At 42.6% G+C, this 12,925-nt stretch overlaps 1 protein-coding gene across 3 annotated transcripts in view; it reads left to right on the top strand.

Annotated features, from left to right (window-relative positions):
• LOC144604692 (cadherin-18-like) overlaps positions 1-12,925 on the top strand; it is a 581,989-nt gene that overhangs the window by 527,086 nt on the left and 41,978 nt on the right. For all 3 annotated transcript variants that reach the window (XM_078419341.1, XM_078419347.1, XM_078419355.1), the window contains 3 exons: positions 4,004-4,171; positions 7,852-8,039; positions 8,147-8,400. In XM_078419341.1, the coding sequence (XP_078275467.1) occupies positions 4,004-4,171; positions 7,852-8,039; positions 8,147-8,400 (610 nt within the window). The remainder of the gene's footprint in view (positions 1-4,003; positions 4,172-7,851; positions 8,040-8,146; positions 8,401-12,925) is intronic.

Genomic DNA, 12,925 nt, shown 5'->3' with positions numbered 1-12,925 from the left:
ATACTCCAATATAAACTCACAAAGTCCTATGTGATTGAAGCATAACCTCCTTAATTTTATTTTTAATTTCCCTTGGAATAAACAATAACATTCTGTTAGCTTTCTAGTTTTAATTCCTTTTGCGAAAGTACCATATATGATTTCCTTAAAAATGTATTTTTCTGCCACCACCTGTACATTTGAAGGGGATGCTCCAGAGTCAAGAGAGTGTGCCATATGCACCAGATATGAGGGGACCCGGCGGAGAACTGCCGAGAACAAAGGGGGATCCAGTGTAGGGGGGGGGGTCGCCGAGGCCAAAGGGGGACCTGGTGTATAGACAATAGGTGCAGGAGTAGGCCATTCGGCCCTTCGAGCCAGCATCACCATTCAATGTGATCATGGCTGATCATCCACAATCAGTACCCCGTTCCTGCCCCATACCCCTTGACTCCGCTATCTTTAAGAGCTCTATCCAGCTCTCTCTTGAAAACAACCAGAGAATTGGCCTCCACTGCCTTCTGAGGCAGAGAATTCCACAGATTTACAAGTCTCTGACTGAAAAGGTTTTTCCTCATCTCCGTTCTAAATGGCCTTATTCTTAAACTGTGGCCACTGGTTCTGGACTCCCCCAACATTGGGAACATGTTTCCTGCCTCTAACATGTCCAATCCCTTAATAATCTTATATGTTTCAATAAGATCCCCTCTCATCCTTCTAAATTCCAAAGTATACAAGCCTAGACGCTCCAGTCTTTCACCATACAAAGTCCCGCCATTCCAGGAGTTAACCTAGTGAAGCTATGCTGCTCACCCTCAATAACAGGAATATCCTTCCTCAAATTTAGAGACCAAAACTGCACACAGTACTCCAGGTGCGGTCTCACTAGGGCCCTAGTACAACTGCAGAAGGACCTCTTTGCTCCTATACTCAACTCCTCTTGACATAAAGGCCAACATGCCATTAGCTTTCTTCACTACCTGCTGTACCTGCATGCTAACTTTAAGTGACTGATGAACAAGGACACCCAGATCTCTTTGTACTTCCCCATTTCCGAACTTGACACCATTCAGATAATAATCTGCCTTCCTGTTCTTACCACCAAAGTGGATAACCACACATTTATCCACATTAAACTGCATCTGACATGCATCTGCCCACACACACACAACCTGTCCAAGTCACCCTGCAACCTCATAGCAATCTCCTCACAGTTCACACTACCACCCGGGTATAGGATGTGGGGTGGGGGAGTCACTGAGAACAAAGGGGGAACTGGCATGGGGCGGGGTCAAGGCCTGCTGCCATATGCGGTGGCAGTCAGTGGATGTGACGGTTTGGTACTTTTGTAACTTTGTCGGTGCCAAGACGTGGTGACACCTGTGTACGGCCTAGGTTGTACGCAAAGAAAAAGCATTTCACTGTACCTTGGTACCGCAGTACGTACAATAAAGTATCATTCATGTGAACTGGACAATGACATTCTTACATGCTGCAGCTTTACAGGCACATTAGACACAACAAGACAGTAATACATCCACAGTAAATTATTTGAAGTAAACTGGACCATGTTATTGCAAAGATCTAAGGATGTAGAACCATTATATATAGCCTGTAGTGATTTGGCCAGCACAGACATTAGCCAAATAGCTACCTTCTCTATTGTAAGAATCAATGGAACTAAGGGATTTTTGAAAATTAATTTAACATTGTAAAAGTGCTATTTAAACTTATATATATTGCGGCATCTGTCATGACGCCAGATCAACAATTACTTTACTGGCATTCACAGTAAAATGAACTCCCACAATAGACTTTATTTCCAATGTAAACAATAGTGACAAAAAGGTCCCAGGTCCTCACAGGAGCGTCGTCCTTCACTGTCACTGAGGAGGCACAATTAATAAAGGATCTTCCTCGTTCTTCCCCCTTTCTTTCTGTCCTCCTTTCTCTGAGTCTTTCCCCTCTATCCTTAGGCTGGAACTCATGAATTAATAAGGAGCAGGGCTGACAAGGTGCAGATTGTTGATCCAAAATTCACTAATTGAATCATACTGTGGCTCATTTGACTGTGGCCTCAGCTCAGTCCAGAGTGCCAGTGTTTTCCAGCAGCCAGGCGCTGCTTGTAGGCTTCTTCTAGCCTGTCTGCTGATGACAGGGGTCGGATCGGAGTGGATCTTGGGAAGGACATGTTGTCACAATATATTGATGTACCATTAGGAAAATACATCAACTGGTATGATACACTGTCCATACAATGATACACTGTCAGGATTTGTTCTTGCAGGAGCGCAGGACTTTGGAGGAAAGATTTACTTCTGCAGCCAAATTCGTTTGTTCCTTCAGCATTTATTACCAACCATAACATTTTCAAAACCTGATTGCCACATGTGGTGTACATTGTCTATGCATGATTTATTCATAAAGATACTGAAATAAATTAAGCTGTTGCCAATCCGTGGTGGATGACTTTAAAAAGAGGCATGCTTGTCGGAGCCAATAACACTAGTGCAAAAAGGCGAGTCAGTAAATGCACAGCTTTCTGCAAAATACAGTGTCCTGCCATGAGCACATTCACAAACACTTAACAAAACAAAAAAATATAATGGTGTTATGAGTGCTTGTATTAACAGGATAATGTTTATATGGCAGCCAATTCCATCTGTACAGTTAAGATGAGCAGACACACTTTTCAGACAGCCGCTCCATCAATTAAAAAGTGAGATTCCATATGGAAGTGTTGTCCATTTTAATCTCGATTGATATTTACAAGATCAAAAGGGTGAAATGAATCAACTAAATTGGCTCTTGCTTATCCAAAAAGATTAAACTTCTAAGTTCCCCCTTCTCGATACCTAACTATCTCCTGGATGATTTCATGTTTTGTTTTTGCTTTTACTGCCATGCCTCAGAAATCAAATGACCGTAGAGTCATAGCTTAAATACAGCACAGAAACAGTCTCTTCAGCCCAACTCAACCATGCAGATCAAGATGCCCCATTTTGGGCTGGTCCCATTTGCCCATGTTTAGAGTCATACTATTTTTTCCAAGTTCTTGTATAATCTTTGCTACCCTGAGTTTCAATGTACCTTTCTGTTCAGTTACCCTGATTTGAAAGATTCCAAATTAACGCTAATCATGTTATGAGTAACTTTGATTTCTACATAGTCTGGTCTATCTTTCAAGCTTAAATACCTCATTTATCTCTTGATTTTCCTCTTTACAGTGTTGGGTGGCAGGAAGTGGACGAGCAGCCCTTCTCTGAGCTCATTTTGCTCAAAGTATGGCTTCATTAAGCATCACTTCTGTTTTACGTTCATACCAGTATAATTAACATTTTATCCTCTTTATTTCCCTGTTAGTTAACACGTTCAGTGCTAAATCAAAAAGTTTTTTGTTAAAGTTTGCAGTTCAGTCAACTGAAGTTATTGCACGATTATAAATTGTTGAAGCAGAAGCCTTTCAGGATAGAATAGATATTAAAATTTGGTGTCTTCAGGCAGAGTCAGGCATAAATTAATCATATTTCACAATAATGTTGTGAATAAGGCATTTTAATTACCTTGTGAGTCATTTACAGTCCTTGAAGATGTATATATATTTATGAAAGTAAACAGTAGGTGATTTGGTTTGACAGAATTCTCCAGTTAATTAAAGTTTAAAAGTTTGGAACAGAAATGTATTAATGAGGTAAAAATCACATCAATTCAGTTGGTGAAGTTTACTTTGTTTCTTAGTTGATGATATTCAGAGGAAGTTTTCTTATATTTTTTATTAAACTTTAAGCATTATGATTGTACTTAATTTGTAATTAGTTGATATACGTATTACCAACACTTGCTTACTTAACCATTTATTTTTAATTTGAGGTGGGGGGTTGTTATATTTACTAACCCAGGACACATATCAGATAGATAACACTTAATCTCACCACATGCCTCTGTAGAATGGTATTTCTGCACAAAATACCCTGATATTTTCTCTGGATACTAAAGGATTGGATTTCTTTCCACTGTTTTGCAGGAATCATCAGGACAGCCTTACCCAATATGGACAGGGAAGCGAGAGAGCAGTATTCTGTTGTCATTCAAGCCAAAGATATGGCCGGACAGATCGGAGGGCTGTCGGGCTCCACAACAATTAATATCACGCTGATGGATGCCAACGACAATCCACCCAGATTCCCGCAGAGTAGGTGTCAATTTTTAATCCATGCAATGCATATTCTAAAGTTAAACTCTCTTGATAGAGGGGTATGGCATAATTCAGATGTATTTATGATGGCACATATAAGTGTATTGTTTTCACAGTGTCTCTTATTTCCTCACTTTGATAAACAGTTACATTATTAGTCAAGTCAAGTTGAGTTTATAGTATTACAAGTAAGGTGAGGGACAGGCACCATGAAATTCAGGAGCATCACAGCTACATGGACAACACACAAAAAATAAATGATACACAAATTATCAAAGATTGTGAAAAGAAAAAGACTGCAACAATAATATATTTGTCACAATTCCAATTAGAAAACAAATCAACATTCTTTCCAGGTGAGACAGAGGTTCACCTGCACCTCCTCCAACCTCATCTATTGCATCCGCTGCTCTAGATGTCAACTTATCTATATCGGCGAAACCAAGCGCAGGCTCGGCGATCGCTTCGCTGAACACCTGCGCTCGGTCCGCATTAACGCAACTGATCTCCCGGTGGCCCAGCACTTTAACTCCCCCTCCCATTCCCAGTCTGACCTCTCTGTCATGGGCCTCCTCCAGTGCCATGGTGAGGCCCGCCGGAAGTTGGAGGAGCAGCACCTCATATTTCGCCTGGGCAGTCTGCGGCCCGGTGGTATGAACGTCGACTTCTCCAACTTCAGATAGCTCCTCTGTCCCTCCCTTCCCCTCCTCCTTCCCAGATCTCCCTCTATCTTCCTGTCTCCACCTATATCCTTCCTTTGTCCCACCCCCGACATCAGTCTGAAGAAGGGTCTCGACCCGAAACGTCACCCATTCCTTCTCTCCCGAGATGCTGCCTGACCTGCTGAGTTACTCCAGCATTTTGTGAATAAATCGATTTGTACCAGCATCTGCAGTTATTTTCTTATATATATATTCTTTCGCTATCTATATCTCTCGTTTCCCTTTCCCCTGACTCTCAGTCTGAAGAACGGTCTTGACCCGAAACATCACCCATTCCTTCTCTCCAGAGATGCTGCCTGTCCCGCTGAGCCACTCCACCATTTTGTGTCTATCTTCGGTGTAAACCAGCATTTAAAGTTTCTTAATACACACATCAATGGTAGTGCTTAAGGCGGTCCATAGTGTTCTTGTACTGAAGTAGGATTAGTGTTGTGCAGGTCGGATCAGGAACCTGGTAGTTGGAGGAAATAAGCTGTTCCTGATTCTGGTGCTGTGGGTCTTAAGGCTTCTGTGCCTCCTGCCCAATGGTAATTGCGAGAAGAGGGCATAGCCTGGATTGTGGGCATCCTTACTGATAGATGCCACTTTCTTAAGGCAGCACATCATGTAGATGCTGTGTATGCTTTCGATGCTGGGGAGGTCTATGTTCCGTGATGGAGTGGGCTGAATCTACGACTCTCTGCAGCCTCTTGTATTCCTGTGCATTTGAATTGCCGTACTCAGATGTTGCAACTTCTCATTGTAGAAAGTAAAGATACTTTCTACAATGCATATGTAGACGTTTATATTCAGTGACATGCTAAATCTCAGTAAACCTCCAAGAAGGTAGAGGCACTGGCAAACCTTCATCATAATAAAAACCAAGATCACTTATATGGAAACATAAGACCAACTTCCATGCCATACTAGGAAAAATATTAGCAGGATGACTCAAAGATAGTCAAGATCTTGGTTGCAGGCTAGAGAGGGTGGCGAGATACAATAGTTCAATAGTGCTTTATTTGTCATATATGCAACTGCTCAGATAAATTATATTCGCATTTATTACACAGGCTGATGCCGCCATTTATGGTGCCATTAGTCAAAGCCAGCTTTGTCTGCATGCTCGAAGTACTAGAGCAGTTCCCACGATCTGACCTCCCTCTCCTCTTCATGACCAACCATCTTTGTGTACTGTGGGCGCCTCCTGCCTCCTACCTGAAGGCACTGGTGGCAATATCCCAGTTCATCGGCCTACCGGCCTTTGCTCCTCGCGTCCAACGTTACGAAGTCTGATGAGCCTTCGGGCAGGTTTCCGGTCCCACCAACTGACGAGTCTTCAGGTGGGCCGAGCCAAGCCTCTGGGCTAGTCCCTGGCCCCACAGACTTTGGAGCGAAGTACTGCTAACTGACAAACCTTCAGCTTGGGCACCGCGGCTGTGGCACCTCAAGAAAGCTTCCGCCACGCAGAAGCTCGATACAGAGAGGAAATTCTAGAGTTTAGCTTGTCTAATGAACATGCAAAGCAAGACGGAATGCAGGAGCAGGCAAAGCTGGAGGAAGGTTATAAGGCAGGGCCATCGTACTGAAGAGAGTCACAGGGACAGAAAGGAAGGAACTTAAGATGGAGACATAAGAGCCTGCAGATGCAGGAATCTTTACCAAAACACAAAGCATCCCCATGTAGGGGAACAGGGCCTGAAAGGGATTAAAAACTTTTATTTTCTCTTTCCCGGTCTGACAAATGCTCCCAGAACTCAAACGTTAGTGGTTTCCCAGTCCACATCTTCTGCCTGACCTGCCAAGAATTTCCAGAATTTTTGTATTAAATTTCATATTTAGAGCATCACAACATATGCTTTAAAAAATATGGCTGGTAGTGGAGGAAATAAATTGCCGGGATTTCTATCCTATTTGTAGGTTGAGCATGGAAAAGAGAACAAACTTAACAGAGGAGAGGAAAACCCCTCTCTCATCAGGCAAAAGGTAGAGAAGTGTGAAAATGCACAACTCCAGATTCAGGGATAATTTCTTCCCAGCTTTCATCAGGCAACTGAACTGAACCCATCTACCAATAACTGGAGAGCAGTCCTGAGCTACTATCTACCTCATTGGAGATGCTCGGACTACCTTTGATCAGACTTTACTGGACTTAATCTTGCACAAAACGTTATTCATGCTATTCTCTTTATCATGTATCTGTATACTGTGAATGTCTTGATTGTAATCATGTATTGTCTTTCCGCTGACTGGTTAGCACACAACAAAAGCTTTTCAATGTACCTCGATACATGTGACAATAAACTAAACTCAACTGATCGTGTGATGGATGCCAGAACCAGCTGGAAGCCACAACATTCAGAACCGTGTGGCTTGCATGTGGTGTTTACTGGCTTTAACAGATGGGAAGAGTTTCATTGACAGCTAGGGCATCAAGAGTGGAAGAGAAGCAATGATTAAGCAGATCGGCGTATTTGAGGCCCGCAGGAGCCCCTTCAAGTTGGTGGGCACATGTGGCCCAGGAAAAAATTCCAAACCAGGATTTATGGTTGGAGCAGTAACTGCACGACTGCAGTAATTCGATTAAAATAATTGAAATATTCCTTCTGGTCAGAGTCTTTCTCCTCCCAATCCCTCCCCCATCTCCCCACAGAATATTCCCCCAACCTCTGACTATCTCTGACATTCATTGCAGCTGAGTTAACTTGAACCAAACCACTGGCACAGTTCCTATGGAACATGATGTGACTCATGTGTATTTTGGACAGATCTAGGAACAGTTGAGGGCTGGAAGATATATTGATCTGAGTTTCCTGCCAGGAAGACTAGACGACCTCTGGCTCACATCCATTTATAAAGAAAGCACATAAAAGCATTATATGCTATATTTTGGTTTAACTTATGATTGGTCTTTGTATCTGCGATGTTGTTCTGTCAGTGATTATCGTTATGTTATGCTCCTTTGTCTATTTGCAGAACACTACCAGCTCTATGTCCCTGAGTCAGCCATGGTGGGTACAGCTGTAGGTAAGATTAAAGCAATTGATCCTGACGTTGGTGTGAATGCAGACATGAGCTACAGCATCATTGATGGAGATGGATTTGGCATTTTCACCATTACCACTGACAAAGATACCAGAGAAGGGGTTATTATTCTAAAGAAGGTAACAATAATTTATGTATCTGGATTTCAAAACTGTTTTTTTGACTTCTCTCTAAATTTAATGGGCTGTTAAAATTGAATAATCTTTATGGTCTATTCATGCTTCAGCCACTGAACCATGAAAAGAAGAAAGTGTACACTGTGATGATTGAAGGCGAAAATACTCACATTGATCCTCGCTTTTGGAACATGGGCCCCTTCAAGGACACTGCCTCCCTCAAAATCATTGTTGGAGATGTGGACGAGCCGCCTGTGTTTTCACTCCCCTTTTATGTGATGGATGTTTATGAAAATTCCAAACCAGGATCTATGGTTGGAGCAGTAACTGCACAAGATCCTGACAGTGCCAAGAGCCTCGTCAGGTATGCCCCATCTATGTTCAATTAAAACCGTGTTCTGTGAGTATTTCAGTGAAAGTTTACATTTCAGCCTCGTTCATCAGCAAATTATGCTGAGATTATATAGTCTCTGCTGACATTAATGATAGGTTTTCTGTGGAGGGGGTAACCATGTCACTGTTTCACATTTGTGACATTTAATTCTCAATGCAACTCATCAATATAAAATGTTGACCTTGTTTCTGTTTCCACAACTGCTTCCTGAACTCTTGTTTCTCTCCAGCCCTTTTTGTTTTATTTCAGATTTTAAGCATCTGCAACGTTTTACATGGACAATATTTGCTGTGTTTTCCGATACTTTCAATTTTGAGAGTTGTATTCATATTTACTCAATTATGGCATGCATTACATCCTCTTGGAGGTTTTAAAGCTTGAATACCACAATTTTACTGTAGTCTGAAGCCATAAAGTGATAGATTTACATATCGATCAATAAGGCAGACACCTCCCGGCGGGCCGCGGAGTAGCCGAGGCTGGAGCCCCCGGCGGGTCGTGGCCCGTGGCCGAGGTCGAGCCCACCTGCAGCAAATCGACAGAGCCATGCGGCTGGGACCTGGGTCGGCGCCACGGAGGCATCCGGAGAGGATCGGCAGCGATAGTGTAAAGTTCAGTGCGGCAGTCGATGATGGTGCCTACTAACAGACGAGGATGAACCACGTGGAAGTGAGGACATCACTGCCGGGGGAAGGAACAAAGGAAGACCCGGCATGGGGGAACCGCCGTGAGGGACGGGGAAGGACAATGGACAATGGAGGGGGGGGCGAGGGAGAACAAAGGGGGACCTGGCGCAGATGCTGTGTATACTTTGTAACTTGGTCAGTGCCCTTATCTGGCGACTATTTGCATACCTTGGGTATGCAAGCAAAGATTTTTACTGTGACTTGTCATATGTGACAATAAAGTATTCATTCATTCAGGATGCCCGCATGCTTGAAATGGGTGGACTCCAGTACATCGAGTGCACTACAGTCATAAACTACAGAAGCAGGTCCTTCATCCCATCTTGTCCATGGCAATCAAGATGCCACAATTGAGTTCCATTTGCCCCATGTGGCCCATATTCCTCAAAGGCTTTCCTATCCAAATGTCCTTCACATGCAGTGCCCTCCATAACGTTTGAGACAAAGACCCATCATTTATTTATTTGCCTCTGTACTCCACAATTTGAGATTTGTAATAGAAAAAATCACACGTTTCGGACACAGCTATGTCATGTACAGTAAATAAAAGTAGTTATGTTTAGTATTTTGTTGCGTATCCTTTGCGTGCAATGACTGCTTGAAGTCTGCGATTCATGGACATCACCAGTTGCTGGGTGTCTTCTCTGGTGATGCTCTGTCAGGCCTGTATAACAACCATCTTTAGCTAATGCTTGTTTTGGGGGCTAGTCCCCTTCAGTTTTCTCTTCAGCATATAAACGGCTCGCTCAATTGGGTTCAGATCAGGTGATTGATTTGGCCATTCAAGAATTGACCATTTTTTAACTTTGAAACATTCCTTTGTTGCTTTAGCAGTATGTTTGGGATCATTGTCTTGCTGTAGAATGAACCACCGGCCAATGAGCTTTGAGGCATTTGTTTGAACTTGAGCAGATAGGATGTGTCTATACACTTCAGAATTCAATATGCTACTACCATCAGCAGTTGTGTCATCAATAAAGATAAGTGAGCCAGTACCTTCAGTAGCCATACATGCCCAGGCCATAACACCCCCACCACCATGTTTCACAGATGAGGTGGTATGCTTTGGATCTTGGGCAGTTCCTTCTCTCCTCCGTACTTTGCTCTTGCCATCATTCTGATATAAGTTAATCATCGTCTCATCTGTCCACAAGACCTTTTCCCAGAACTGTGGTTGCTCTTTTAAGTACTTCTTGGCAAACTGTAACCCGGCCATGTTGATAAACAGCAATAAAAGTTTCCAAAGGTGATGGAATGACTGGAGGAAAGACTAGTTGCTGAGAGCTCTCTTATACCTGCATTAAGGAGGCAATTAAACACACCGGAGCAATTACAAATGCCTGTGAAGCCATGTGTCCCAAACATTGTGATGCCCTGAAATGGGGGGACTATGTATAAACACTGTAATTTCTACATGGTGAAACCAAAATGTATAAAATTACCCTTTAATAAAATCCGTAAATGTGCACTTTTACCACATGTGATTTTTTTTAATTACAAATCTCAAATTGTGGAGTGAAGAAGCAAATAAATAAATGATGGGTCTTTGTCCCAAACATTATGGAGGGCACTGTATTCTTATTGTACATGCTTCAACAACTTCATCTGGCAGCTGGTTCCATATACCTACCTCCATGTGTGGAAAAGGTGCCTCTCAGATAATTTCCTCTTTCACTTTCAGTGCATGTTAGTTCTAGTTCTTGATTGAGGGTTCATAAGGCAGATGAACCTCGGACATGGATACACAGATGGGATTGGGATATTATAGCTAATACTGAAACATGGCAGAACAAGGCACAGACTGGCAGCTCAAGGTTCCAGGGTACAGATGCTACAGGAGAGATAGATGGAGAAGAGGGGGAGTTGCATTTTTGTTTAGGGAGAAGATCAGAGTGGTACTTCCTCAGGATTATCCAGTGAAGCAATATGGGTGAATTGAGAAATAAGAAGGGCATGTTCACTTTGATGGGATTGTACTGTCGGACAATAATCAGTGGGAGTTGGTCTAACAGGTGCTACAGGAACGTTTTAAAAGGGATCTGCGGGACAACGTTTTCACATAAAGCATAGAGGAAGTGGTAGAAATGGGTGCAACTACAACATTTAACAGCCACTCTCACTGAGTCATGGAGTTATACAGCATGAAAACAGGCTCTTTGGCCCAACTTGCCCAGGGTGGCAAACATGCCCCATTTGCACTAGTCCCACCTGCCTGCATTTGGCCCATATGCCTGCAAACCTATCCTATCCATGTAACTGTCCAAATGCTTTTTAATAGTGTGATATTAGTGAGCTTATTCCATATACCTCACACCCGTTGTGTAAAAAAAAATTGTCGCTCAGGTTCCTATTAAATCTTTTCCCTCCTCACCTTAAACCTACGTCATCTGGTTACTGATTTCGCTTCTTTGAGTAAAAGACTCTTTGCATTTACCCTACCTGTTCACCTCATGACCTACACATCTCTACACCCTATCCAGCTTAACATCTTTCCTATAACAGGGTGATCAAAGCTGAACACAATACTCTAAATATGGCCTCACCAATATCTTGCACAACTGTAACATAACCCACCAATGTCTATACTCTATATCCTGACCGATGAAGGCCAAAGTGCTGAAAACTTTCTTGACCATCCTAGCTACCTGTTACACCAATTTCAAGGAGCTATGTACCTTCACTCCTAAAACCCTCTGTTCTGCAACACTCCCCAGTACCCTACCATTCATTGTGTTGGTTCTGCCAAAATGCAACACACATTTCTCTGTATTAAACTCCATCAACCATTCCTCAGCCCACATGCCCAACTGATCAAGATCTGGCTGCAATTTTTGACACCATCTTCACGGTCTATAATACCACCCACTTTAGTGTCATCTGCAAACTTACTAATCATGCCTTGTACATTCTCATCCAAATCATTGATAAGGATGACAAACAACAATGGGCCCACTGCCAAACCTAAGGCGCAGCACTAGTTACAGGTCTCCTGATTTCCCTACTCTGGGCAAGAGACTGTCAAGAGTTTTCGTTCCTCAAATAGGAGTGTCTGATACTAGAAGGCATGGATTTAAGGTGAAAGGAGAGACATTTCAAGGTGGTGCGGGAGTAAGTTATGCACGCAGAGGATGCCGGGTATAAGAAAGCTGCTGCCAGAGGAAATTGTAAAGGCAGATACGATTACAACATTTAAAATATATTTGGATAGGTAACTTGGATGGGAAAGGAGAAGAGGGATACAGGTCGAATATGAGCAAATGGGATTTGCATAGATAGGCATCACAGTAAGCATGGAGAGTTGGGCCCAAAGGGCCCGTTTCTGTGCTGTACAACCCTATGACTCTCTGTTTGTTAACTGAGTTAATGGACAAGTGTGTGCTGCTGTTTAATGGAAAATGTTGCCTTGAAGAGAGGTGGGAATAAAAAATGTTTTACATTGAATCCAGTAAAATGAAAGACACATTCAGTACTACCAGAATTATATGGGCCCATGATTTCTGCAACATTATCACTATATTGTATTCCCAGAATGGCTGGAAAATAGAACTATGAAACCAGCAGGGACGAGCACTGAATATTTAGTACATTATAAAGAAGGATAGACTCAAGATACATTATGCAGACTCACCAGCAACTCTTGCCCTGTAATGATACAGTGTGATCTTGCTAACACTGCAGAACTACACAAAAGAATGTAAACATTAAAATGCATTCCGATTGATCGATCTGTTGTTTCAGCATAAATGAAGCAAGTGTTGAATTTGAATTGAATGGACGAGATCATTTCAGCTTGAAAAGGGAGCCCTTTC

The sequence above is a fragment of the Rhinoraja longicauda genome, chromosome 2 (assembly GCF_053455715.1).
Source record: "Rhinoraja longicauda isolate Sanriku21f chromosome 2, sRhiLon1.1, whole genome shotgun sequence".
Lineage (NCBI taxonomy): Eukaryota > Metazoa > Chordata > Chondrichthyes > Rajiformes > Arhynchobatidae > Rhinoraja > Rhinoraja longicauda.
This window is presented reverse-complemented; position numbering and strand designations above follow the sequence as displayed.